This window comes from Taeniopygia guttata, chromosome 35 (assembly GCF_048771995.1).
Source record: "Taeniopygia guttata chromosome 35, bTaeGut7.mat, whole genome shotgun sequence".
Taxonomy (NCBI): Eukaryota; Metazoa; Chordata; class Aves; order Passeriformes; family Estrildidae; genus Taeniopygia; species Taeniopygia guttata.
The window spans coordinates 1,317,423-1,344,280 of NC_133060.1; the positions used below are offsets into that span (position 1 = coordinate 1,317,423).

Genomic DNA, 26,858 nt, shown 5'->3' on the forward strand with positions numbered 1-26,858 from the left:
GGGTCCCACGGGGGTCCCCGGTAATCCCGGAGCTCTCCCGGTGCCCTGGGCGGGTTTTGGGGGGTCTCAGGGGGGTCCCGGGGGGTCCCGGGGCTCTCCCGGTAATCCCGGGTGGGTTTTGGGGTGCCCCGGGGGGGGTTTGGGGGGTCTCGGGGGAGTTTTGGGGGTCCCGGGGGGGTTTTGGGGGGTCCCGGGGGAGTTTTGGGGGGCTCAGGGGGGTCTCAAGGGGGTCCCCGGTAATCCCGGGTGGGTTTTGGGGTGCCCCGGGCGGGTTTTGGGGGGCTCAGGGGGGTTTGGGGGGTCCCAGGCCGGTTTTGGGGGGTCCCGGGGGGGTCCCCGGTAATCCCGGAGCTCTCCCGGTGCCCCGGGTGGATTTTGAGGGGATTTTGGGGGCTCTCAGGGGGGTTTTGGGGGGTCCCACGGGGGTCCCCGGTAATCCCGGAGCTCTCCCGGTGCCCCGGGCGGGTCCCACCTCTCCATGTACTCCCTCATCCGAATCTCCCAAACCTTTTCCGCCTCCTCAGACCCTCCCCGGGCCCGTCCCCGCCGCCTCCCCCCGGTCCCCCCGGTGCCCCGGGACCCTCCCGGTGCCACCGGAGCTTCTCCGGTACCGAAATGCGAGACCCGAGCGCGGCGGGGCCGCCCCCAGCCCAGCCCCGCCCGGTCCTTTTTCAGCACCGTGGGCACCGGGAAGCGCCGCCCGTTGCCGCGGGGGCCCAGCCCGCCCCCGGCCCAGCCCGCCCGTAGCAGCAGTCGGTACCCGGGGCTCCGGTAACCGGGCCCGGTGTACGGTGGGGGGGCCCCGGGAGGCGCCCCCAGCCCCAAAAGGTGCGCGGTGGAACGGCGGTGCTGAGCGGGGGGGTCGCGGAAGGAGATCCCGCAGGTGCGGCAGAAATTCGGGACTCCCGGTGAGCTGCAAAAATCCCGTTAATTAATTGATCCATTACCGGCAATTACCGGCAATTACCGGATGGCTCCGTGATTAACGGAACGCGCTCGCACCCACCTGGGGGTGTCCCGGGAGGGCTCCGCGGTGCTCCCCTCGCTTAGGAGGTTCTCGTAGAAGCTCCGAGCGTCATCCCCGGTAACGGCGGCGGCGGTTTCCGGGACCGGCGGCGCTTCCCGCTGCAGCCGCCCGTTGTTCCAGCCGCCGTTCTGCTCCTGGGCGCGGCGGAAGGCGATCAGGGCCATGCAGAGCACCGGGAGGGCACCGGGAGGGCACCGGGGGGGGCACCGGGACGGTCCCGCTGGTCCCAACCGGACCCCGGAAATTGTTACCGGAGCCCCATCACCCACGTGACGAACGGGCGCGCTCTGATTGGCCCGCACACGCGCGGGAGCAGAGTTCAGGCGGAAGAGACGGCGGAGCGCCGCGCTGATTGGTCCGCGCAGGGCGGAACAAGCAAAGGGCGCGCGGTGATTGGTTGGTTCCGAAAAAGGGGTGGGGTTTGAGGGGAGGGAGCGGCGGCCGCGCATGCGCAGAACGAGCCCCGAGCGCCCCTCAGGCGGCGGGTGAGGCCCGGGGGGCTCCGGTGGTACCGGGAGGGCTCCGGTGGCACCGGGGGGGCACCGGGAGGGCACCGGGGGGGGCACCGGGACGGTCCCGGTGGTCCCAACCGGACCCCGGAAGTTGTTACCGGAGCCCGAGCACCCACGTGACACGCGGGCGCGCTCTGATTGGCCCGCACACGCGCGGGAGCAGAGTTCAGGCGGAAGAGACGGCGGCGCGCCGCGCTGATTGGTCCGCGCAGGGCGGAACAAGCGGAGGGCGCGCGGTGATTGGTTGGTTCCGGTGAAGGGGCGGGGTTTGAGGTGAGGGAGCGGCGGCCGCGCATGCGCAGAACGAGCCCCGAGCGCCCCTCAGGCGGCGGGTGAGGCCCGGGGGGCTCCGGTGGCACCGGGAGGGCACCGGGAGGAACCGGGAGGAACCGGGAGGGGCCCGAGGCTCCCTCAGAAGCGCTGGGGATCCCTCCGGACCGCGATTGGAGCGGGTGCGGGGTTGGGAGGGGTTGTGAGGGCGGCGGTGGGAGCGGGCGGGTTTTGGGGGTACCGGGGGGTTACCGGGGGTTACCGGGGGTCTGTGGGTCTGTGGGGGTTAATGGCCGCCGTTGGTGCCGGTAGAAGAACGGGACCATGAGCAGCTCCGAGGAGGTGTCGTGGATTTCGTGGTTCTGCGGCCTCCGAGGCAACGAGTTCTTCTGTGAGGTGGGAGAGGAGACACGGCGGGGACACCCTAGAGACCCCCAGAGACCCCCTGAGACCCCCAGAGACCCCCCTGGAATACCCTCAGAGACCCCTGGGACACCCCCAGAGACCCCCTGAGACCCCCTGAGACCCCCAGAGACCCCCTGAGACCCCCTGAGATACCCCCAGAGACGCCCAGAGACCCCCTGAGATACCACCGGGACACCGCCAGAGACCCCCAGAGATACCCCCAGAGACCCCCAGGACACCCCCAGAGACCCCCGGAGACCCCCTGAGACACCCAGAGACCCCCAGAGACCCCCTGAGATACCCCTGGGATACCCCAGAGACCCCCGGGACATCCCCAGAGAACCCCGGAGACCCCCTGAGATACCCCCGGGACCCCCCAGAGACCCCCAGAGACCCCCGGGACTCCCCCAGAGACCCCCTGAGATACCCCCGGGACACCCCCAGAGCCCCCCAGAGACCCCCTGAGACCCCCTGAGATACCCCCAGAGATCCCCGGGACACCCCCAGAGCCCCCCAGAGACCCCCTGAGACCCCCAGAGACCCCCAGAGACCCCTGGGACACCCTCAGACCTCCTGGGACTCCCCCAGAGATGCCTGGGACACCCTCAGGACCCCCTGGGACACCCTCAGAGACCCCCAGCACCCCCTGGGATACCCCCAGGACCCTCAAGACCCCCTGGGACACACTCAAGGCCCCCTGGGATACTCCCAGAGACCCCCCAGAGACCCCCGGGACACCCCCAGAGACCCCCAGAGACCCCCTGAGACCCCCAGAACCCCCTGAGATACCCCCAGAGACCCCCAGGACACCCCCAGAGACCCCCTGGGACACCCCCAGAGACCCCAAGAGACCCCCAGAGACCCCCTGAGACCCCCGAGATACCCACAGAGATACCCCCGGGACACCCCCAGAGACCCCCTGAGACCCCCGGGACACCCCCAGAGACCCCCAGAGACCCCCAGAGACCCCCAGAACCCCCTGGGATACCCTCAGAGACCCCCAGGACATCTCCTAGAGACCCTCAGGACCTCCTGGGACACCCCCAGAGACCCCTGGGACACACCCAAGACCCCCCAGCACCCCCTGGGACACCCCCAGGAACCTCAAGAGCCCCTGGGACACCCCCAGGACCTCCTGGGACACCCTCAGAGACCCCCGGGACATCTCCTAGAGCCCCCCAGAATCTACTGGGACACCCCCAGAGACCCCCGGGAAACCCCCAGAGACCCCTGGGGACCCCCAGACCCCCCTGGGACACCCTCAAAACCCCCTGGGACACCCTCAGGACCTCCTGGGATACCCTCAAGACCCCCAGGACTCCCTGGGACCCCCCCAGACCCCCTGGGACACTCCCAGAGACCCCCAGAGACCCCCAAGGACCTCCTGGGACACCCCCAGAGACCCCCAGGACATCTCCTAGAGTCCCCCAGAATCCACTGGGACACCCCCAGGAACCTCAAGACCCCCTGGGACACCCTCAAAACCCCCTGGGACACCCCCAGAGACCCCCGGGACACCCCCAGCCCCCCCAGCCTCCCAGTTTGGAGCCCCAATGACCCCCTGGGACACCCCCAGAGACCCCCTGGGATACCCCTGAGACACTCTGGGACACCCCCAAAACCCCCCAGAGCCCCTCGGGACCCCCCCAAGATTCCCTAGGACCACCTTAGATACCCCTGGGACACCCCCAGAGACCCCCTGGACATCCCCAACACCCCCAAAGCCCCCCAGGACCTCCTGGGACGCCCCCAGAGAACCCCAGGACCCCCTGGGACACTCTGGGACACCCCCAGAGCCCCTTGGGATCCCCCCAAGATTCTTTAGGACCACCTAAGATACCCCTGGGACACCCCCAGAGACCCCCAGAGACCCCCTGAGATACCCCCGGGACACCCCGAGACCCCCTGAGATACCCTCAGAGACCCCCAGGACATCTCCTAGAGCCCCCCAGAATCCACTGGGACACCCCCAGAGCCCCTCGGGACACTCTGGGACTCCCCCAAGACCCCCCAGCACCCCCTGGGATACCCTCAGAGACCCCCAGGACATCTCCTAGAGCCCCCCAGAATCCACTGGGGCACCCCCAGAGACCCCCGGGACACCCCCAGACCCCCTGGGACACCCTCAAGCCCCCCTGGGACACCCCCAGAGACCCCCTGAGACCCCCTGAGACCCCCAGCACCCCCTGGGATACCCCCAGACCCCCCAGCCCCCCAGTTTGGAGCCCCCCTGACCCCCTGGGACACCCTCAGAGACCCCTGGGACCCCCCAGAGCCCCTGGGACACCCTCAAGACCACCTGGGACCTACCCAGCCCCCCCAGCACCCAAGTTTGGAGCCCCCCTGACCACCTGGGACACCCCCAGAGACCCCCGGCACCCTCAAGAACAACCCCAAGACCTCCCAGAGCCCCCCGGGACCCCCCCAGCCCCCCCAGCCCCCCAGTTTGGAGCCCCCCTGACCCCCTGGGACACCCTCAGGACCTCCTGGGACACCCCCAGAGACCCCCCAGGACACCCCCAAAGCCCCCCAGGACCTCCTGGGACACCCCCAGAGCCCCTTGGGACCCTCAAGAACAACTCCAAGACCTCCTAGAGCCCCCTGGGACACCCCAGAGACCCCCAGGACACCCCCAGAGACCCCCAGAATCTCCTGGGACACCCCCAGAGACCCCCTGAGACCCCCGGGACACCTTAGAGACCCCCAGGACACCCCCAAGACCCCCCAGAACCCCCTGGAATAACCTCAGAGACCCCCCGGGACACCCCCAGAGATCCCCAGGACCTCCTGGGACACCCCCAGAGACCCCCCTACGACACCCCCAGAGCCCCCCTGAGACCCCCTAAGATACCCCCGGGACACCCCCAGAGCCCCCCAGGACACCCTCAGGACCCCCTGGGACAGCGCCAGAGCCCCCCAGGACCTCAGAGACCCCCAGAGACCCCCAGGACCCCCTGGGACACCCTCAGGACCTCCTGGGACACCCCCAGACCCCCTGAGATACCCCCAGAGACCCCCGGGACACCCCCAACACCCCCCAGAACCTCCTGGGACACCCTCAAGACCCCCTGGGACACCCTAAGGGCCTCCTGGGACACCCCCAGAGACCCCCTGAGATACCCCCAGACCCCCCTGGGACACCCCCAGAGCCCCCCAGAACATCCTGGGACACCCCCAGAGACCCTTGGGACACCCCCAGAGACGCCCTGAGATACCCCTGGGATACCCCAGAACCACCTGGGACACCCCAGAGACCCCCGGGACACCCCCAGAGACCCCCGGGACACCCCCAAGACCCCCAGAACCCCCTGGGATACCCTCAGAGACCCCCTGAGATACCCCAGAGACCCCCTGACATACCCCCAGACCCCCTGAGATACCCCCGGGACACCCCCAGAGACCCCCGGGACATTCCCAACTCCCCCCAGCACCCCCTGGGATACCCCCAGGAACCTCAAGACCCCCTGGGGCACCCTCAAAACCCCCTGGGACACCCCCAGAGACCCCTGGGACCCCACCAGCCCCCCAGTTTGGAGCCCCCCTGACCCCCAGAGACCCCCAGGACCTCCTGGGACCCCCCCAGCCCCCCAGTTTGGAGCCCCCCTGACCCCCTGGGACACCCCCAGAGACCCCCTGGACCTCCTGGGACCCCCCCAGCACCCACTGGGACACCCCCTGGAACCTCCAGACCCCCCTGGGACACCCCCAGAGCCCCCCGGGACCTCCTGGCACACCCCCAGAGCCCCTTGGGACCCTCAAGAACAACCCCAAGACCTCCCAGAGCACCCTGGGACACCCCCAGAGACCCCCAGAGACCCCCTGAGATACCCCTGGGATACCCCAGAGACCCCCGGGACACCCCCAGAGAACCCCAGGACCTCCTGGGATACCCCTGGGACACCCCCAGAGCCCCTCGGGACACCCCCAGAGACCCCCAGAGACCCCTGGGACACCCCCAACACCCCCCAGAGCCTCCTGGGATACCCTCAGAGACCCCCAGGACATCTCCTAGAGCCCCCCAGAATCCACTGGGACACCCCCAGAGACCCCCTGAGATACCCCCAGAGCCCCCGAGGACACCCTGGGATACCCCCAGAACCCCTTAGGACCTCTTGTGACACCCCCAGAGACCCCTGGGACACCCTCAAGACCCCCTGGGACACCCCCAGAACCCTCTGGGACACCCCCAAAGCCCCCTGAGACATCCGCAGAGACCCCCAGAGACCCCCGGGAGACCCCCAGAGACCCCTGGGACACCCCCGGGACATCCCCAGAGCCCCTGGGACACCCCCGGGACCTCCTGGGACACCCCCAGAAACCCCCGGGACACCCCCACAGACCCCCAGGACCCCCCCAGCCCCCCCAGCCCCCCAGTTTGGAGCCCCCCTGACCCCCTGGGACACCCCCAGAGACCCCCAGAGACCCCCGGGACTTCCTGGGACACCCCCAGAGCCCCTCGAGACACTCTGGGACACCCCCAAGACCCCCCAGAGCCCCTCGGGACCCCCCCAAGATTCCCTAGGACCACCTAAGATACCCCTGGGACACCCCCAGGGACCCCCTGAGATACCCCTGGGACACCCCCAGGGACCCCCAGGACACCCCCAGAACCCCCCAGGACCCCCTGGGATACCCCCAGAGACCCCTGGGACACCCCCAGAGACCCCTGGGACACCCCCAAGACCCCCTGAGATACGCCCAGAGACCCCCAGGACACCCCAGAAACCCCCGGAACACCCCCAGAGCCCCCCAGGACCTCCTGGGACACCCCCAGAGACCCCCAGAGACCCCCGGGACACCCCCAGACACCCTCGGGACACCCCCAGAGCCCTCCAGGACATCCCCAACACCCCCCAGCACCCCCTGGGATACCCCGGGGACGCCCAGACGCCCCTGGGACACCCCCAGAGCCCCCCAGGACCTCCCGGGACACCTCCAGAGACCACTGGGACCCCCTGGGACACATCTGGGACACCCCCAGAGCCCCTCGGGACCCCCCCAAGATTCCCTAGGACCACCTAAGATACCCCTGGGACACCCCCAGAGACCCCCAGGACATCTCCTAGAGCCCCCCAGAACCCCCTGGGACACCCCTGGGACACCCCCAGAGCCCCCCAGGACATCCCCAAGACCCCCAGAGCCCCCCAGGACCTCCTGGGACACCCCCAGAGCCCCTTGGGACACTCCGGGAGACCCCCAGAGACCCCCCAGCACCCCCTGGGACACCCTCAAGACCCCCTGGGACACCCCCAGAGACCACTGGGACACCCCCAGAGATCCCCAGGACATCCCCAACACCCCCAAAGCCCTTCAGGACCTTCTGGGACACCCCCAAGACCCCCCAGAGCCTCTCGGGACTACCCCAAGATTCCCTAGGACCACCTAAGATACCCCTGGGACACCCCCAGAGACCCCCAGGACACCCCCAGAGCCACCCAGGACCTCCTGGGACACCTCTGGGACACCCCCAGAGTCCCTTGGGACCCTCAAGAACAACCCCAAGACCTCCCAGAGACCCCCGGGACTCCCCCAGATCCCCATGGGACCCCCCCAGACCCCCTGGGACCCCCCCAGCCCCCCAGTTTTGACCCCCCCTGACCCCCTGGGATATCCCCAGAGCCCCCCAGACCCCCCAGGACCCCCCCCAGCCCCCCCAGCCCCCCAGTTTGGAGCCCCCCTGACCCCCTGGGACACCCCCAGAGACCCCCGGGACACCCCCGGGACACCCTCAAAACCCCCTGGGACGCCCTCAGGACCTCCTGGGACACCCCCAGAGACCCCCGGGACACCCCCAAAGCCCCCTGGCACACCCCCAGACCCCCTGGGACACCCCCAGCACCCCCTGGGATACCCTCAGAGACCCCCAAGACATCTCCTAGAGCCCCCCAGAATCCACTGGAACACCCTCAAAACCCCTGGGACACCCTCAAGACCCTCTGGGACACCTCCAGAGACCCCCAGGACAACCCCAACACCCCCCAGCACCCCCTGGGATACCCCGGGGACCCCCAGGACCCCCTGGGACACCTCTGGGACACCCCCAGAGACCCCCAGAGCCCCTCGGGACACTCTGGGACACCCCCAGAGACCCCCAGAGCCCCTCGGGACCCCCCCAAGATTCCCTAGGACCACCTAAGATACCCCCGGAACACCCCCAGAGCCCCTGGACATCCCCAGAGACCCCCTGAGACCCCCAGAGACCCCCTGAGACCCCCGGGACACCCCCAAGACGCCCTGAGACCCCCGGGACACCCCCAAGACCCCCCAGAACCCCCTGGGACACCCCCAGAGACCCCCAGGACCTCCTGGGACCCCCTGGGACACCTCTGGGACACCCCCAGAGACCCCCTGGAACCCCTGGGACCCCTTCAGCCCCCCCAGCCTCCAGTTTGGAGCCCCCCAGAACCCCCTGGGACACCCCCAGAGACCCCCAGGACATCCCCGACACCCGCAGAGACTCCCAGAGACCCCCGGGACACTCTGGGACACCCCCAAGACCCCCCAGACCCCCTGGGACATCCCCAGAGACCCCTGGGACACCCAGAGACCCCCAGGACATCCCCAGAGACCCCCAGGACCTCCTGGGACACCCCCAGAGACCCCCAGGACACACCCAGAGACCCCCTGAGATACCCCTGGGACACCCCCAGAGACCCCTGGGACACCCAGAGACCCCCAGGACATCCCCAGAGACCCCCAGACCCCCCTGGGACACCCCCAGAGACCCCCAGGACATCCCCAGAGACCCCCAGACCCCCCTGGGACACCCCCAGAGACCCCCGGACCTCCTGGGACACCCCCAGAGACCCCCAGAGACCCCCGGGACACCCCCAGAGCCCCCCAGGACTTCCTGGGACACCCCCAGAGACCCCCTGAGACCCCCAAAACCCCCTGAGATACCCCCAGAGACCCCCTGAGACCCCCGGGACACCCTCAGAGACCCCCAGAGACCCCCTGAGATACCCCCTGGGACACCCCCAGAGACCCCCAGAGACCCCCTGAGACACCCCCAGAGACCCCCAGAGACCCCCTGAGACACCCCCAGAGACCCCCTGGGACACCTCCAGAGCCCCCTGGGACACCCAGAGACCCCTGGGACACCCTCAGGACCTCCTGGGACACCCTCAAGACCCCCAGGACACCCCCAGAGACCCCCGGGACATCCCCAGACCCCCCTGGGACACCTTCAAGACCCCCGCGACACCCCCAGAGACCCCCAGGATATCCCCAACACCCCCCAGCACCCCCTGGGATACCCCCAAGACCCCCAAGAACCCCCTGGGATATGCTCACAGACACCCAGGACACCCCCAGAAACCCTCAAGACCCCCTAGGACACCCCCAGAGACCCTGAGATACCCCCAGAGACCCCCAGGACCCCCTGGGACACCCTCAGGACCCCCTTGGGACACCCCCAAGACCCCCGGGACACCCCCAGACCCCCAGGACACCTCCAGCCCCCGCAGCCCCCCAGTTTGGAGCCCCCCTGACCCCCTGGGACACCCCCAGAGCCCCCCAGGACCCCCTGGGACACCCTCAAGACCCCCCAGAACCCCCTGGGATACCCTCAGAGACCCCCAGGACACCCCCAGAGACCCCCTGAGATACCCTCGGGACACCCCGAGACCTCCCTGGGACACCCCCAGAGCCCCTCGGGACCCCCCCAAGATTCCCTAGGACATCCTAAGATACCCCTGCGACACCCCCTGAGACCCCTGGGACACCCTCAGAGCCCCCCAGGACCCCCTGGGACTCCCCCAGAGACCCCCGGGACACCCCCAGACCCCATGAGACACCCCCAGACCTCCTGAGATACCCCTGGGACACCCCCAGGACCTCCTGGGACACCCCCAGAGCTCCCCAGAGACCCCCAGAGTCCCCCAGGACCTTCTGGGACATCCCTAGCCCCCCCTGGGACGCCCCCAGCCCCCCAGTTTGGAGCCCCCCTGACCCCCTGGGACACCCTCAGGACCTCCTGGGACACCCCCAGAGATCCCCTGAGATACCCCTGGGACACCCCCAGAGACCCCTGGGACACCCCCAGACCCCCTGAGATACCCCCAGAGACCCCCAGGACACCCCCAAGACCCCCCAGCACCCCCTGGGATACCCCCAGAGACCCCTTGGGACCCCCTGGAATACCCCCGGGATACCCCCAGAGACCCCCAGGACCTCCTGGGACACCTCTGGGACACCCCCAGAGCCCCCCGGGACCCCCCCAAGATTCCCTAGGACCACCTAAGATACCCCTGGGACACCCCCAGAGACCCCCGGCACCCCCTGGGACACCCCCAGGAACCTCAAGACCCCCTGGGACATCCTCAGGACCCCCCGGGACACCCCCAGAGCCCCCCAGGACATCCCCAGAGACCCCTGGGACACCCCCAGACCCCCTGGGACACCCTCAAGACCCCCTGGGACACCTCCAGAGACCCCTGGGACCCCCTGGGACACCTCTGGGACACCCCCAAGACCCCCCAGAGCCCGGTGGGATACCCCCAGGAACCTCAAGACCCCCTGGGACACCCTCAAGACCCCCTGGGACACCCTCAAGATCCCCTGGGACACCCCCAGAGCCCCCCAGGACATCCCCAACACCCCCCTGCACCCGCTGGGATACCCCCAGGGACCCCCAGACCCCCCTGGGGCACCCTCAAAACCCCCTGGGACACCCTCAGGACCTCCTGGGACACCCCCAGAGACCCCTGGGACACTCTGGGACACCCCCAAGACCCCCCAGAGCCCCTCGGGACCCCCCCAAGATTCCCTAGGACCACCTAAGATACCCCTGGGACACCCCCAGGGACCCCCAGGACACCCCCAGAACCCCCCAGGACCCCCTGGGATACCCCCAGAGACCCCCGGGACACCCTCAGAGACCCCTGGGACACCCTCAAAACCCCCTGGGACACCCCCAGAGACCTCCAGGACCTCCTGGGACACCCTCAAACCCCCTGGGACACCTTCAGAGACCCCCTGGGACACCCCCAGACCCCCTGGGACACCCCCAGAGACCCTCAGGACCTCCTGGGACACCCTCAAGACCCCCTGGGACACCCTCACAGACCCCCAGGACATCCCCAACACCCCCAAAGCCCCCCAGGACCTCCTGGGACACCTCTAAGACACCCCCAGAGCCCCTCAGGACACTCTGGGACACCCCCAAGTCCTCCCAGAGCCCCTCGGGACACCCCCAGAGCCCCCCAGGACCTCCTGGGACACCCCCAGAGACCCCCGGGACACCCCCAGAGCCCCCTGGGACACCCCCAGAGACCTGCAGACCCCCCTGGGACACCCCCAGACCCCCTGGGACACCCCCAGACCCCCTGGGACACCCCCAGAGCCCCCCAGGACACCCCCAGACCCCCTGGGACCCCCCGAGCCCCCCCAGCCCCCCAGTTTGGACCCCCCCTGACCCCCTGGGACATCCCAGAACCCCCTGGGACCCACTGGGACCCCCCCAGCCCCCCAGTTTGGAGCCCCCCTGACCCCCTGGGACCCCCTGGGACACCCCCAGACCCCCTGGGACCCCCCCAGCCCCCCAGTTTGGAGCCCCCCTGACCCCCTGGGACCCCCCAGAGACCCCTAGAGACCCCTGGGACACCCCCAGGGACCCCCAGAACACCCTCAGAGACCCCCAGAGACCCCCGGGACACCCCCAGAGCCCCCCTGAGATACCCCAGGGACACCCCAGAACCACCTGGGAACCCCCAGAGACCCCCTGGGACACCCCCAGAGGCCCCTGGGACACCCCCAAGACCCCCCAGCACCCCCTGGGACACCCCGAGACCCCCAGGACCCCCCCAGACCCCCCCTACCCCGCAGTTTGGAGCCCCCCTGACCCCCTGGGACACCCCCAGAGACCCCCGGGACACCCCCAGACCCCCCTGGGACACCCCCAAGACCCCCTGGGACCCCCCCAGCCCCCCAGTTTGGAGCCCCCCTGACCCCCTGGGACACCCCCAGAGCCCCCAGCCCCCCCAGGACCCCCCAGCCCCCCATTTTTGACCCCCCTGCCCCCGGTGCCGCAGGTGGACGAGGATTACATCCAGGACAAGTTCAACCTGACGGGGCTGAACGAGCAGGTCCCGCACTACCGCCAGGCCCTGGACATGATCCTGGACCTGGAGCCGGGTATGGATCTGGGGGGGTTTGGGGGGGGGCTGGGGGGTCTGGGGGGGTCAGGAAAGGGGTTTGGGGGGGTTTGGGGGTGTCTGAGAGGTCTTGGGGGTCAGGAAAGGGGTTTGGGTGGTCTGAGGGGGCTTGTGGGGGGTCAGGAGGGGTTTTGAGGTGGTTTGGGGGGGTCTGAGGGGGTTTGGGGGGTCTGAGGGGGTTTGAGGGGGTTTAGGGGGGTCTGAGGGGGTCTGGGGGGGTCTGGGGGGGTCAGGAGGGGTTTTGGGGGGCTCAGGAGGGGGTCTGGGGGTGTCAGGGTGGGTTTTGAGGGGGTCTGGGGGGGTCAGGAGGGGTTTTGAGAGGGTTTGGGGGGGTTTGGGGGTGTCAGGAGGGGGTTTGGGGGTGTCAGGAGGGGGATTGGGGGGATCAGGAGGGATTTGGGGGGGTCAGGAGGGGGTTTGAGGGGGTTTGGTGGGGTCAGGAGGGGTTTTGGGGGGCTCAGGAGGGGTTTTGAGGGGGTTTGGGGGGAGTCTGAGAGGGCTTGGGGGGGCTCAGGAGGGGTTTTGAGGGAGCTTGGGGGGGGTCAGGAGGGGTTTTGAGGGGGTTTGGGGGGGTTTTGGGGGTGTCTGAGAGGGGTTTTGAGGGCTCTGAGGGGGCTTCGGGGGGGTTTTGAGGGGGTTTGTGGGGGTCAGGAAAGGGGTTTGGGTGGTCTGAGGGAGCTTGTGGGGGGGTAAGGAGGGGGTTTGAGGGGGTTTGAGGGGGTCAGGAGGGGTTTTAAGGGGGTTTGGGGGGCTCAGGAGAGGGTTTGAGGGGGTTTGGAGGGGGTCAGGAGGGGGATTGGGGGGGGTCAGGATGGGGTTTGAGGGGGTTTGGGGGGCTCAGGAGGGGCTTTGAGGGGGTTTGAGGGATTTTGGGGGGGCTTTGGGGGGGTCTGGGGGGGTCAGGAAAGGGTTTTGGGGGGGTTTGGGGGTGTCTGAGAGGGGTTTTGAGGGGGTTTGGGGTGGCTAGGAGGGGCTCAGGATGGGTTTTGAGGGGGTTTGGGGGGTCTGAGGGGGTCTGGGGGGGTCAGGAGGGGCTTGGGGGGTGTCAGGAGGGGGTTTGGGGGGCTCAGGAGAGGTTTTGGGGGGATCAGGATGGGTTTTGAGGGGGCTTGGGGGGCTCAGGATGGGCTTTGATGGGGTTTGAGGGGGTCAGGAGGGGTTTTGAGGGGGTTTGGGGGAGTCTGAGGGGGATCAGGAGGGATTTGGGGGGGGTCAGGAGGGGGTTTGGGGGGCTCAGGAGGGGGTCTGGGCGGGTCAGAAGGGGTTTTGAGGGGGTTTAGGGGGGTCTGAGGGGGCTTGGGGGGATCTGAGGGGGATTAGGGGGGGATTTGAGGGGGTTTGGGGGTGTCTGAGAGGGGTTTTGAGGGGGTTTAGGGGGGTCTGAGGGGGCTTGGGGTGGTCAGGAAAGGGGTTTGGGGCGGGTCTGAGGGGGCTTGTGGGGGGGTCAGGAGGGGTTTTGAGGGGGTTTGAGGGGGTCAGGAGGGGTTTTGGGGAGCTCAGGAGGGGTTTTGGGGGGGCTTGGGGGGGTCAGGAAAGGGGTTTGGGGGGGTCTGAGGGGGCTTGTGGGGGGGTCAGGAGGGGTTTTGAGGGGTCTTGGGGGGTCAGGAGGGGTTTTGGGGGGGTCAGGAGGGGGTTTGGGGGGGCTTGGGGGGGTCAGGAAAGGGGCTTGGGCGGGTCAGGAGGGGGTTTGAGGGCATTTGAGGGGGTCAGGAGGGGGTTTGAGGGGGTTTGGGGGGGTCAGGAGGGGGTTTGAGGGGTCTGGGCGGGTCAGGAGGGGGTTTGAGGGGGTCAGGAGGGGTTTGAGGGGGTTTGAGGGGCTTTGGGGGGGTCTGGGGGGGTCAGGAGGGGGTTTGAGGGGGTCAGGGTGGGGTTTGAGGGGCTTTGGGGGGGCTTGGGGGGTCAGGGTGGGTTTTGGGGGGGTTTGGGGGTGTCTGAGAGGGGTTTTGAGGGGTTTTGAGGGGGTCAGAAGGGGGTTTGAGGGGGTTTGAGGGGGTCAGGAGGGGTTTTGAGGGGTCTGGGGGGATCTGAGGGGGTTTGGGGGGGTCTGGGGGGATCTGAGAGGGTTTTTGGGGGGGGTCAGGAGGGGTTTTGAGAGGGTTTGGGGGTCCCTGGACATTTCTGGGGGTCTCTGTGGACCTCTGGGGATTTCGGGGGGGGTCTCTGGGGGTCTCTGGGGGTCTCTGGGGGTCTCTGGGGGTCTCTGGGGGTCCCTGGGGGTCCCAGCCCCCCACTGACCCCCCCCGTACCCCATTTCCCCCTCCCCAGACGAGGAGCTGGAGGACAACCCCAACCAGAGCGACCTGATCGAGCAGGCGGCCGAGATGCTGTACGGGCTGATCCACGCGCGCTACATCCTCACCAACCGCGGCATCGCCCAGATGGTGGGACCCCCGAGACCCTCCCCAAATTACCCTGAGACCCCCGAACCCCTGAGACCCCCACCCAAATTACCCCGAACCCCCTGAGCCACCCTGAGCTCCCCCAGAGCCACCCTGAGCTCCCCATAGCGTCACTGAGACCCCCGATCCATCCTCACCAACCGCGGCATCGCCCAGATGGTGGGACCCCCGAGACCCCCGGGACCCCCCCAAATCACCCTGAGACCCCCAAACCCCTGAGACCCCCCAAACCCCCTGAGACCCCTGAGACTCCCACCCAAATCAACCCAGAGCCACCCTGAACCACATTGAACCAGCCCGATCCATCCTCACCAACCGCGGCATCGCGCAGATGGTGGGACCCCCGGGACCCCCGAGACCCCCCCCCAAAATCCCTGAGACCCCCCCCCAAATCATCCTGAACCCCTGAGCCCCCCAGAGCCACCCTGAGCCCACCCTGAGCCCCCCAAATCAACCCAGAGCCAACCAGAGCCACATTGAACCACCCCGATCCATCCTCACCAACCGCGGCATCGCCCAGATGGTGGGACCCCCGAGACCCCCGAGACCCTCCCCAAATTACCCTGAGACCCCTGAGCCCCCCAGAGCCCCCCTGAGACCCCCCAGAGCCCCCCCAAATCAACCCAGAGCCATCCTGAGCCACCCCGATCCATCCTCACCAACCGCGGCATCGCCCAGATGGTGGGACCCCCGGGACCCCCGGGACCCCCCCCCAAATCACCCTGAGACACCCAAACCCCTGAGACCCCCACCCAAATTACCCTGAGCCACCCTGAGCCACCCTGAGCCACATTGAACCACCCCATAGCACCCCTGAGCCAACCCTGATCCATCCTCACCAACCGCGGCATCGCCCAGATGGTGGGACCCCCGAGACCCCCGGGACCCCCCCCAAATCCCTGAGACCCCCGAACCCCTGAGACCCCCCCAAACCCCCTGAGACCCCCACCCAAATCACCCTGAGCCTCCTGAGCCACCCTGAGCCCACCCTGAGCCACCCTGAGCCATCCTCACCAACCGCGGCATCGCTCAGATGGTGGGACCCCCGAGACCCCCGGGACCCCCCCCAAATCCCTGAGACCCCCCCCAAATTACCCTGAGACCCCTGAACCCCTGAGACCCCCTGAGACCCCCACCCAAATCACTCTGAGCCTCCTGAGCCACCCTGAGCCCCATTGAACCACCCCGATCCATCCTCACCAACCGCGGCATCGCCCAGATGGTGGGACCCCCGAGACCCCCGGGACCCCCCCCAAATTACCCTGAGACCCCCAAACCCCTGAGACCCCCCCCAAATCACCCTGAGACCCCCACCCAAATCACCCTGAGACCCCCGAACCCACAGAGCCCCCCTGAGACCCCCCAGAGCCCCCCCAAATCAACCCAGAGCCACCCTGAGCCCACCCTGAGCCCCCCAAACCCCCTGGGACCCCCATAAACCCCCATAACCCCCCTGAGACCCTCTGGGACACCCCCTAAGCCCCCCTGGGACCCCCCATGAGCCCCCCAAGCCCCCCTGAGCCCCCCCAGGACCCCCATAACCCCCCTGAGACCCTCTGGGACACCCCCTAAGCCCCCCTGGGACGCCCCAGGACCCCCCCAAGACCCCCAGGACCCCCCCCCAGGACCCCCAGGACCCCCATAACCCCCCTGAGACCCTCTGGGACACCCCCTAAGCCCCTCTGGGACCCCCATAACCCCCCCAAGACCCCCAGGACCCCCCCACGAGACCCCCAGGACCCCCCATAACCCCCCTGAGCCCCTCTAGGACCCCCCATAAACCCCCATAACCCCCCTGAGACCCTCTGGGACACCCCCTAAGCCCCCCTGGGACCCCCCAGGACCCCCCTGAGCCCCTCTGACCCCCCCCAGGACCCCCAAGCCCCCCTGGGACCCCCCATGAGCCCCCCAAGACCCCCATAAACCCCCTGAGACCCTCTGGGACACCCCCGAGACCCCCAGGACCCCCTGTGAGCCCCCCATAACCCCCCTGAGACCCTCTGGGACACCCCCATGAGACCCCCAAGCCCCCCAGGATGCCCCCCAGGACCCCCAGGACCCACCATAACCCTCCTGAGCCCCTCTGGGACCCCACCCTGAGCCCCCCAAGCCCCTCTGAGCCCCCCCAGGACCCCCATAACCCCCCTGAGACCCCCTGGGACACCCCCTAAGCCCGCCTGGGACCCCCCATGAGCCCCCCAAGACCCCCCAGGACCCCCCCTGGACCCCCTGACCACCCCCAGGACCCCCCATAACCCCCCTGAGACCCTCTGGGACACCCCCTAAGCCCGCCTGGGACCCCCATAACCCCCCTGAGACCCCCTGGGACACCCCCTAAGCCCGCCTGGGACCCCCCATGAGCCCCCCAAGACCCCCAGGACCCCCATAACCCCCCTGAGCCCCCCTGGGACCCCCCATGAGCCCCCCAAGCCACCCAGGACCCCCCTCAGGACCCCCATAACCCCCCTAAGCCCCTCTGGGACCCCCCCCCCAGGACCCCCAAGACCCCCAGGAGCCCCAGGACCCCCCATAACCCCCCTGAGACCCCCTGGGACCCCCCCAGGATCCCCAAACCCCCCTGACCCCCCTAAGCCCCTCTGGGACCCCCATAACCCCCCTGAGACCCCCCCAAATCACCCTGAGACCCCCAAACCCCCTGAGACCCCCCGAATCCCCCCCCGAACCCCCTTGAACCCCTCCTCAGACCCCCCTGAACCCCCTGAGACCCCCTGAACCCCCACCTGAGACCCCCTGGGACCCCCCTGAACCCCACTAAGACCCTCCTGAACCCCCCCAGAAAGCCCCTGGGACCCCCCTGAGACCCCCTGGGACACCCCCTAAGCCCCACTGGGACCCCCATAACCCTCCCATAACCCCCCTGAGACCCTCTGGGACACCCCATGAGCCCCCCAGGACCCCCCCCAGGACCCCCAAGCCCCCCTGGGACCCCCCATAAACCCCCATAACCTCCCTGAGACCCCCTGGGACACCCCCTAATCCCCCCTGGGACCCCCATAAACCCCCATAACCCCCCTGATCCCCCCCCCAGGACCCCCAGGACCCCCATAACCCCCCTGAGACCCTCTGGGACACACCCTAAGCCCCCCTGGGACCCCCCATGAGACCCCCAAGACCCCCAGGACCCCCCCCCAGGACCCCCAGGACCCCCAGGAGCCCCAAGACCCCCAAGACCCCCAGGACCCCCCCCCAGGACCCCCAAGCCCCCCTGGGACCCCCCATAACCCCCCATAACCTCCCTGAGACCCCCATAAACCCCCATAACCCCCCAGGACCCCCAGGACCCCCCATTAACCCCCCTGAGACCCTCTGGGACACCCCCTAAGCCCCCCTGGGACCCCCCATGAGCCCCCCATAAACCCCCTGAGACCCCCTGAGACCCTCTGGGACCCCCCAGGACCCCCCCAAGACCCCCCAGGACACCCCAAGACCCCCCATAACCCCCAAGCCCCCCTGGGACCCCCATGAGCCCCCCAAGCCCCTCTGACCCCCCCCCGAGACCCCCATAAACCCCCATGACCTCCCTGAGACCCCCTGGGACCCCCCCAAGACCCCCAGGACCCCCATAACCCCCCTGAGACCCTCTGGGACACCCCCTAACCCCCCCTGGGACACCCCCATATCCCCCCTGGGACCCCCCCCCCAAGACCCCCAGGACCCCCCCAAGACCCCCAAGACCCCCCCCAGGACCCCCCATAAGCCCCCATAACCCCCCTGAGACCCTCTGGGACCCCCCGGGACCCCCCGTGAGCCCCCTGGGACCCCCCATAAACCCCCATAACCCCCCTGAGACCCCCAGGACCCCCCCCAGGACCCCCAAGCCCCTCTGGGACCCCCCATGAGCCCCCCAAGACCCCCCAGGACCCCCATAAACCCCCATAACCCCCCTGAGACCCTCTGGGACCCCCATAACCCCCCTGAGACCCCCTGGGACACCCCATAACCCCCCTGAGACCCTCTGGGACGCCCCCTAAGCCCCCCTGGGACCCCCATAACCCCCCCCAGGACCCCCAGGACCCCCCATAACCCCCCTGAGACCCTCTGGGACCCCCCATGAGCCCCCCAAGCCCCCCTGACCCCCCCCATGACCCCCCATAACCCCCCTGAGACCCCCTGGGACACCCCCTAAGCCCCTCTGGGACCCCCCCATGAGCCCCCCAAGACCCCCAGGACCCCCCATAACTCCCCTGAGACCCTCTGGGACCCCCCTAAGCCCCTCTGGGACCCCCCATGAGCCCCCCAAGACCCCCAGGACCCCCCATAACTCCCCTGAGACCCTCTGGGACCCCCCTAAGCCCCTCTGGGAGCCCCCATGAACCCCCCAAGACCCCCCAGGACCCCCCATAACCCCCCTGAGACCCTCTGGGACACCCCCTAAGCCCCTCTGGGAGCCCCCATGACCCCCCCAAGACCCCCTGAGACCCCCTGGGACCCCCCTTCAGCTCCCCAAGACCCCCAGGACCCCCCCCAAGACCCCCAAGACCCCCCAAAATTCCCCTGAACCCCACTAAGACCCTCCTGAACCCCCCCATAGAGCCCTTGGGACCCCCCTGAGACCCCCAGGACCCCCCCAGGACCCCCCCATAAAGCCCCATAACCCCCCAGGACCCCCATAAACCCCCTGAGACCCTCTGGGACACCCCCTAAGCCCCTCTGGGACCCCCCATGAGCCCCCCAAGACCCCCATGACCCCCCCCAGGACCCCCAGGACCCCCATAACCCCCCTGAGACCCTCTGGGACCCCCTATGAGCCCCCCAAGCCCCTCTGACCCCCCCCTCAAGACCCCCAGGACCCCCCTGAAACCTTCTGGGACACCCCCTAAGCCCCCCTGGGACCCCCCCTGACCCCCCCCAGGACCCCCCATAACCCCCCTGAGACCCTCTGGAACACCCCTGGGACCCCCTGGGACCCTCTGGGACCCCCCTTGAGCCCCCCAAGACCCCCAGGACCCCCCATAACCCCCCCCATGAGCCCCCCAAGACCCCCAGGACCCCCCTGACCCCCCCCCAGGACTCCCCCAGGACCCCCAGGACCCCCCCCCAGGACCCCCAGGACCCCCCATAACCCCCCTGAGACCCTCTGGGACCCCCCATGAGCCCCCTGACCCCCCCCCAGGACCCTCCATGAGCCCCCCATAACCCCCCTAAGCCCCTCTGGGACACCCCCTAAGCCCCCCTGGGACCCCCCCCAAGACCCCCAGGACCCCCAAGCCCCCCTGACCCCCCCCCAGGACCCTCCATGAGCCCCCCCAGGACCCCCCCAAGCCCCCCCTGACCCCCAGGACCCCCCCCCAGGACCCCCCAAGCCCCCCAGGACCCCCAAGCCCCCCTGACCCCCCCCCCAAGCCCCCCTGACGCCCCCCTGACCCCCCCGTGCCCCCCAGTTGGAGAAGTACCAGCAGGGAGATTTCGGGTACTGCCCGCGGGTGTACTGCGAGAACCAGCCCATGCTGCCCATCGGTACTGGGACAAACTGGGAGCACTGGGAGCACTGGGAGGGGATTTTGGGGAGATTGGGGGGCACTGGGAGGGGATTTGGGGGGCACTGGGACAAACTGGGACAAACTGGGAGCACTGGGAGGGACTGGGAGGGACTGGGAGGGACTGGGAGGGGATTTTGGGGAGATTTGGGGGTCACTGGGAGGGACTGGGAGGGACTGGGAGGGGATTTTGGGGGGCACTGGGGGGTCACTGGGAGGGACTGGGAGCACTGGGAGCACTGGGAGGGACTGGGAAGGGATTTGAGGGAGATTTGGGGGTCACTGGGAGGGACTGGGAGGGAACTGGGAGGGGATTTGGGGGGGACTGGGACAAACTGGGAGGGACTGGGAGGGACTGGGATTAACTGGGAGGGACTGGGGGGGGATTTGGGGGGCACTGGGAGGCACTGGGAGGGACTGGGAGGGGATTTGGGGGGACTGGGACAAACTGGGACAAACTGGGAGGGGACTGGGAGGGACTGGGGGGCACTGGGAGGGAACTGGGAGGGACTGGGAGGGACTGGGATGGACTGGGGGGACTGGGAGGGACTGGGATGGACTGGGGGGGACTGGGAGGGACTGGGAGGGACTGGGAGCACTGGGAGGGGACTGGGAGGGACTGGGAGGGACTGGGAGAGGGACTGGGATGGGTTCAGGGGGCACTGGGAGGGACTGGGATGGCACTGGGAATGACTGGGGGGCACTGGGAGGGAACTGGGATGGTTTGGCGGGGCACTGGGAGGGAACTGGGAGGGACTGGGAGGGACTGGGAGGGGGTTGGCGGGCACTGGGAGGGGATTTGGGGGGGACTGGGATGGTTTGGGGGCACTGGGGGTTCCCTTTGGCGGGGTTTTTTTTATTTATTGGGGATTTTTTTGGGGCTTTATTTGGGGTTTTTTTGGGTTTATTTGAGTTTTTTCATGTTTCCCCCCACGGGATCCCTTCAGACCGCATTTATTTTATATTTATTTATCTTTTATTGATATTTTTCCATATTTCCCCGCACAGAATCCCTTTGGGCTGTGTTTATTTTGAGTTTATTTTATCTTTTATTTATATTTTTCCTTATTTCCCCACACAAACCCCCTTCAAACCACCTTTTTTTCACCTTTTCTCCCTCTTTTCTCCCGTTTCCCCCCACAGGTCCCCTTTGGGCTGTGTTTATTTTGGGTTTATTTGGCTTTTTTTGGGTTATTTTTGGGTTTATTTGCATTCTACTTATGTTTCCCCCCACGGGATCCCTTCAAACCGCGTTTATTTTATATTTATTTATCTTTTATTTATATTTTTCCCTATTTCCCCCCACGGAACCCCTTTGGGCCGTGTTTATTTTGGCTTTATTTTATCTTTTATTTATATTTTTCCCTATTTCCCCGCACAAACCCCCTTCAAACCACCATTTTTTCCCCTTTTCTCCCTTTTTCCAGGGCTGTCGGACATCCCTGGCGAGGCCATGGTGAAGCTGTACTGCCCCAAGTGCATGGACGTGTACACGCCCAAATCCTCGCGGCACCACCACACCGACGGCGCCTATTTCGGCACCGGCTTCCCGCACATGCTGTTCATGGTGCACCCCGAGTACCGCCCCAAGCGCCCCGCCAACCAGTTCGTGCCCAGGTCTCAGACAAAAATCTACATTTTTATAATTTCCCTACGGTTTTTATACATTCCCCTGAATTTCCCTCCAGTTTTCCTCCATTTTCCTCAATTTTCCCAAAATTCCCTGAATTTTCTCTCCAATTCTACTTAATTTTCTGCAAATTTTCCTTCATTTCCATGAATTTTCCCCAAATTTCCCACAATTTTTTTCAATTTCCCCAAATTTCCCCAAATTTTCCCCAAATTTCCCCGAATTTTCCTTAATTTTTCCAAATTTTCCTCAATTTCCCTGAATTTTCCTCAGTTTCCTGAAATTTTCCCAAAATTTCCCCAAATTTTCTTCAATTTCTCCGAATTTTCCCCAATTTTCCTCAATTTCCCTGAATTTTTCTTAATTTCCCCAAATTTCCCAGAATTTTTCTCAATTTCCCTGAATTTTCCTTAATTTCCCCGAATTTTCCCCAAATTTCCCTGAATTTTCCTCAGTTTCCCCGAATTTTTCTCAATTTCCCCAAAGTTCCCTGAATTTTTCTCAATTTTCCCTAAATTTCCCTGGATTTTCTCTCAATTCCACTTAATTTTCCACGAATTTTCCTTCCTTTCCACGAATTTTCCCCCAATTCTTCTCAATTTCCCCAAATTTCCCACAATTTTTTCAATTTCCCCAAATTTCCTTCAATTTCCCTGAATTTTCCCTAATTTCCCCAAATTTCCCACAATTTTTTTCAATTTCCCCAAATTTCCCCAAATTTTCCCCAAATTTCCCCGAATTTTCCTCAATTGCCCTGAATTTTTCTCAATTTCCCCAAAGTTCCCTGAATTTTTCTCAATTTTCCCAAAATTCCCTGAATTTTCTCTCCAATTCTACTTAATTTTCTGCAAATTTTCCTTCATTTCCCCAAATTTTCCCAAATTTTCCTCAATTTTTTTCAATTTCCCCAAATTTTTCTCAATTTCCCCAAATTTTTCCCAAATTTCCCTGAATTTTCCTCAGTTTCCCTGAATTTTCCTCAAATTTCCCTGAATTTTCCCCAGTTTCCCTGAATTTTTCTCAATTTCCCCAAAGTTTCCTCAATTTCCCCGAATTTTCCCCAAATTTCCCTGAATTTTCCTCAAATTTCCCTGAGTTTTCCTCAGTTTCCATGAATTTTCCTCAATTTCCCTGAATTTTCCTCAATTTCCTCGGATTTTCCTCAGTTTCCCTGAATTTCCCTCAATTTCCCCGAATTTTCCCCAAATTTCCCTGAATTTTCCCCAAATTTCCCACAATTTTCTTCAATTTCCCCGAATTTTCCCCAATTTTTCCCAAATTTTCCTCAGTTTTCCGGAATTTTCCTTAATTTCCCCAAATTTTCCTCAATTTCCTCGGATTTTCCCCAAATTTCCCTGAGTTTTCCTTAATTTCCCCAAATTTTCCTCAATTTTCCCAAATTTTCCCCAAATTTCCCTGAATTTTTCTCAATTTCCCCAAAGTTTCCTCAATTTTCCCAAATTTTTCCCAAATTTCCCGGAATTTTCCTTAATTTCCCCAAATTTTCCTCAATTTCCCCGAATTTTCTTCAATCTACCCAAATTTCCCTAAATTTCCCTGAATTTTCTCTCCAATTCCACTTAATTTTCCACAAATTTTCCTTCCTTTCCACGAATTTTCCCCCAATTTTCCTCAGTTTCCCTGAATTTTCCCTAATTTCCCCAAATTTCCCCGCCTTTTCCCCAATCCTCGCGGCACCACCACACCGACGGCGCCTATTTCGGCACCGGCTTCCCGCACATGCTGTTCATGGTGCACCCCGAGTACCGCCCCAAGCGCCCCGCCAACCAGTTCGTGCCCAGGTCTCACACAAAAATCTACATTTTTATAATTTCCCTACGGTTTTTATACATTCCCCTGAATTTCCCTCCAGTTTTCCTCCATTTTCCTCAATTTTCCCAAAATTCCCTGAATTTTCTCTCCAATTCTACTTAATTTTCTGCAAATTTTCCTTCATTTCCATGAATTTTCCCCAAATTTCCCACAATTTTTTTCAATTTCCCCAAATTTCCCCAAATTTTCCCCAAATTTCCCCGAATTTTCCTTAATTTTTCCAAATTTTCCTCAATTTCCCTGAATTTTCCTCAGTTTCCTGAAATTTTCCCAAAATTTCCCCAAATTTTCTTCAATTTCTCCGAATTTTCCCCAATTTTCCTCAATTTCCCTGAATTTTTCTTAATTTCCCCAAATTTCCCAGAATTTTTCTCAATTTCCCTGAATTTTCCCTAATTTCCCCAAATTTTCCCAAATTTTCCTCAAATTTCCCTGAATTTTCCTCAGTTTCCCTGAATTTTTCTCAATTTCCCCAAAGTTTCCTCAATTTCCCCAAATTTTCCTCAATTTCCTCAAATTTCCCTGAATTTCCCAAATTTTCCCCAAATTTCCCCGCATTTTCCCCGCCCCAAGCGCCCCGCCAACCAGTTCGTGCCCAGGTCACACACAAAAATACACATTTTTATCATTTCCCTCCGGTTTTCAGCCATTTCCCTCAAATTTCCATCCAGTTTTCTTCCATTTTCCTCAATTTTCCCAAAATTCCCTGAATTTTCCCCGCCCCAAGCGCCCCACCAACCAGTTCGTGCCCAGGTCACACACAAAAATCCAAATTTTTGTCACTTCCCTCCAGTTTTCATCCATTTTCCCAAAATTCCCTGAATTTTCTCTCAAATTTCACTTAATTTCCCCAAATTTCCCCGCATTTTCCCCGCCCCAAGCGCCCCGCCAACCAGTTCGTGCCCAGGTCACAGACACAAATACACATTTTTATCACTTCCCTCCAGTTTTCCTCCATTTCCCTGGATTTCCCTAAATTTCCTTGAAGTTTCTCTCCAATTTCACTTAATTTCCACAAATTTTCCCCAAATTTCCCCCAATTTTTCTCAATTTTCCCAAAATTCCCTGAATTTTCTCTCCAATTCTACTTAGTTTTCCACAAATTTTGCTTCATTTCCCTGAATTTCCCCCAATTTCATTCAATTTTCCCAAATTTTTCTCAATTTCCCTGAGTTTTCCTTAATTTCCCCAAATTTTCCCAAATTTTCCTCAATTTCCCCGAATTTCCCCCAATTTCATTCCATTTTCCCAAATTTCCCTGAATTTCCCTAAATTTCCCTGAATTTTCTCTCCAATTCCACTTAATTTTCCGCAAATTTCCCCAAATTTTCCCAGAATTTCCCCAAATTTTCCTCAATTTCCCCAAATTTCCCTAAATTTCCCCCATTTTTTTCCCAATAACCCCCATTTCCCCCCCCAAAACCCCCATTTTTTCCCCCTCCAAAACCCCCATTTTTTCCCCCCAAAACCCCCATTTTCCCCCCAAAAAACCCCCATTTTTTCCTAATAACCCCCTTTCCCCCCCCAACCCCCATTTCCCCCCAAAAACCCCCATTTTCCCCCACCAAAACCCCCATTTTTTCCCCCCCAAAACCCCCATTTCCCCCCCCAAAAAAACCCAATTTTTTTCCCCCAAACCCCCATTTCCCCCCCAAACCCCCCATTTCCCCCAGAAAAAAACCCCCATTCTCCCCCCAAATCCCCATTTTTTCCTGAAGAAAATCCCAGTTTTTTCCCCCCAAATCCCCATTTTTCCCAATAACCCCCATTTTTTCCCCCCAAAACCCCCATTTCCCCCCCAAAAAACCCAATTTTTTCCCCAAAAACCCTCATTTTCCCCCCAATAACCCCCATTTCCCCCAAAAACCCCCATTTTTCCCCTTCCAAAACCATTTCCCCCCAAAAAAACCCCATTTTTTCCCCAAAAACCCCCATTTTCCCCCCAAATCCCCATTTTTTCCCCCAAACACCCATTTTCTCCCAAATACCCATTTTTCCCCAAAAAAATCCCATTTTTTTTTCCCAAAACCCCCATTTCCCCCCCAATACCCCCATTTCCCCCCCCAAAAAATCCCATTTTTTTCCCAAAAACCCCCATTTTTTTCCCAATAACTTCCCATTTCCCCCCACAAAAAAACATTTTTTTTCCCAAAAACCCCCATTTTTTCCCCCCCAAATCCCCATTTTCCCCCCCAAAAAATGCAATTTTTTTTCCCAAAAACCCCCATTTCCCCCCCCACCAAAACCCCCATTTTTTCCCCCCCAAAACCCCCATTTCCCCCCCCCAAAAAACCCAATTTTTTTCCCCCAAACCCCCATTTTTCCCCCCAAAAAACCCCCATTTCCCCCAGAAAAAAAACCCCATTCTCCCCCCAAATCCCCATTTTTTCCTGAAGAAAATCCCAGTTTTTTCCCCCCAAATCCCCATTTTTCCCAATAACCCCCATTTTTTCCCCCCAAAACCCCCATTTTTCCCCCCAATAAACCCCCATTTTTTTTCCCAAAAAACCCCCATTTTTTCCCCCTTCCAAAACCCCCTTTTCCCCCAAATCCCCCATTTTTTCCCCCTCCAAAACCCCCATTTCCCCCCCAAGAAATCCCATTTTTTTCCCAAAAACCCCCATGTTTTCCCTTCCAAAACCCCCATTTACCCCCATAAAAACCCATTTTTTTTCCCAAAAACACCCATTTTTTTTCCCCTTCCAAAACCCTCATTTTTCTCCCAAAAACCCCCATTCTCCCCCCAAATCCCCTTTTTTTCTTGAAGAAAATCCCAGTTTTTTCCCCCCAAATCCCCCATTTTTCCCAAAATCCCAATTTTTCCCCCCAAAACCCCCATTTCCCCCAACCCCCATTTTTCCCAAAATGCCGTTTTTTCTCCCCAACCCCCATTTTTCCCAAAATGCCGTTTTTTTCCCCCAAACCCCCATTTTTCCCAAAATCCCTGTTTTTCTCCCCAGGCTGTACGGGTTCAAGATCCACCCCATGGCGTACCAGCTGCAGCTCCAGGCCGCCAGCAACTTCAAGAGCCCCGTCAAGACCATCCGCTGAGGGACCCGAAATCCCCCGAAACCGCCCCAAAAACGCCCCAAAAACCCCCAAAAACCCCCAAAATGGATTTGGGCTCCGA

At 63.2% G+C, this 26,858-nt stretch overlaps 2 protein-coding genes across 13 annotated transcripts; one reads left to right on the top strand and one right to left on the bottom strand.

Moving 5' to 3' along the window:
* Positions 1 to 358: 358 nt before the first annotated feature.
* On the bottom strand, positions 359 to 1,537 carry GPANK1 (G-patch domain and ankyrin repeats 1). The gene is made up of 2 exons (XM_072921095.1): positions 1,007 to 1,537; positions 359 to 913 (listed from the first exon to the last, which is right to left on the bottom strand). The coding sequence occupies exons 1-2, from the start codon at positions 1,474 to 1,476 to the stop codon at positions 397 to 399; spliced, it is 987 nt and encodes a 328-aa protein (XP_072777196.1). The 5' UTR covers positions 1,477 to 1,537; the 3' UTR covers positions 359 to 396.
* CSNK2B (casein kinase 2 beta) lies at positions 771 to 26,858 on the top strand. Of its 12 annotated transcripts, XM_072921118.1 has the most exons (7): positions 1,730 to 1,871; positions 2,122 to 2,205; positions 12,246 to 12,348; positions 14,634 to 14,749; positions 20,170 to 20,245; positions 21,693 to 21,882; positions 26,689 to 26,858. In XM_072921118.1, exons 2-7 carry the CDS (start codon positions 2,134 to 2,136, stop codon positions 26,777 to 26,779), a joined length of 648 nt encoding a protein of 215 aa, XP_072777219.1. In that variant the 5' UTR covers positions 1,730 to 1,871; positions 2,122 to 2,133; the 3' UTR covers positions 26,780 to 26,858. The 12 variants fall into 12 exon arrangements, with proteins under 12 accessions (XP_072777209.1, XP_072777212.1, XP_072777214.1 ...); XM_072921108.1 differs by lacking the exons at positions 1,730 to 1,871; positions 26,689 to 26,858 and adding an exon at positions 771 to 908 and having other exon boundaries at positions 21,693 to 22,030; XM_072921111.1 differs by lacking the exons at positions 1,730 to 1,871; positions 26,689 to 26,858 and adding an exon at positions 777 to 908 and having other exon boundaries at positions 2,125 to 2,205; positions 21,693 to 22,030.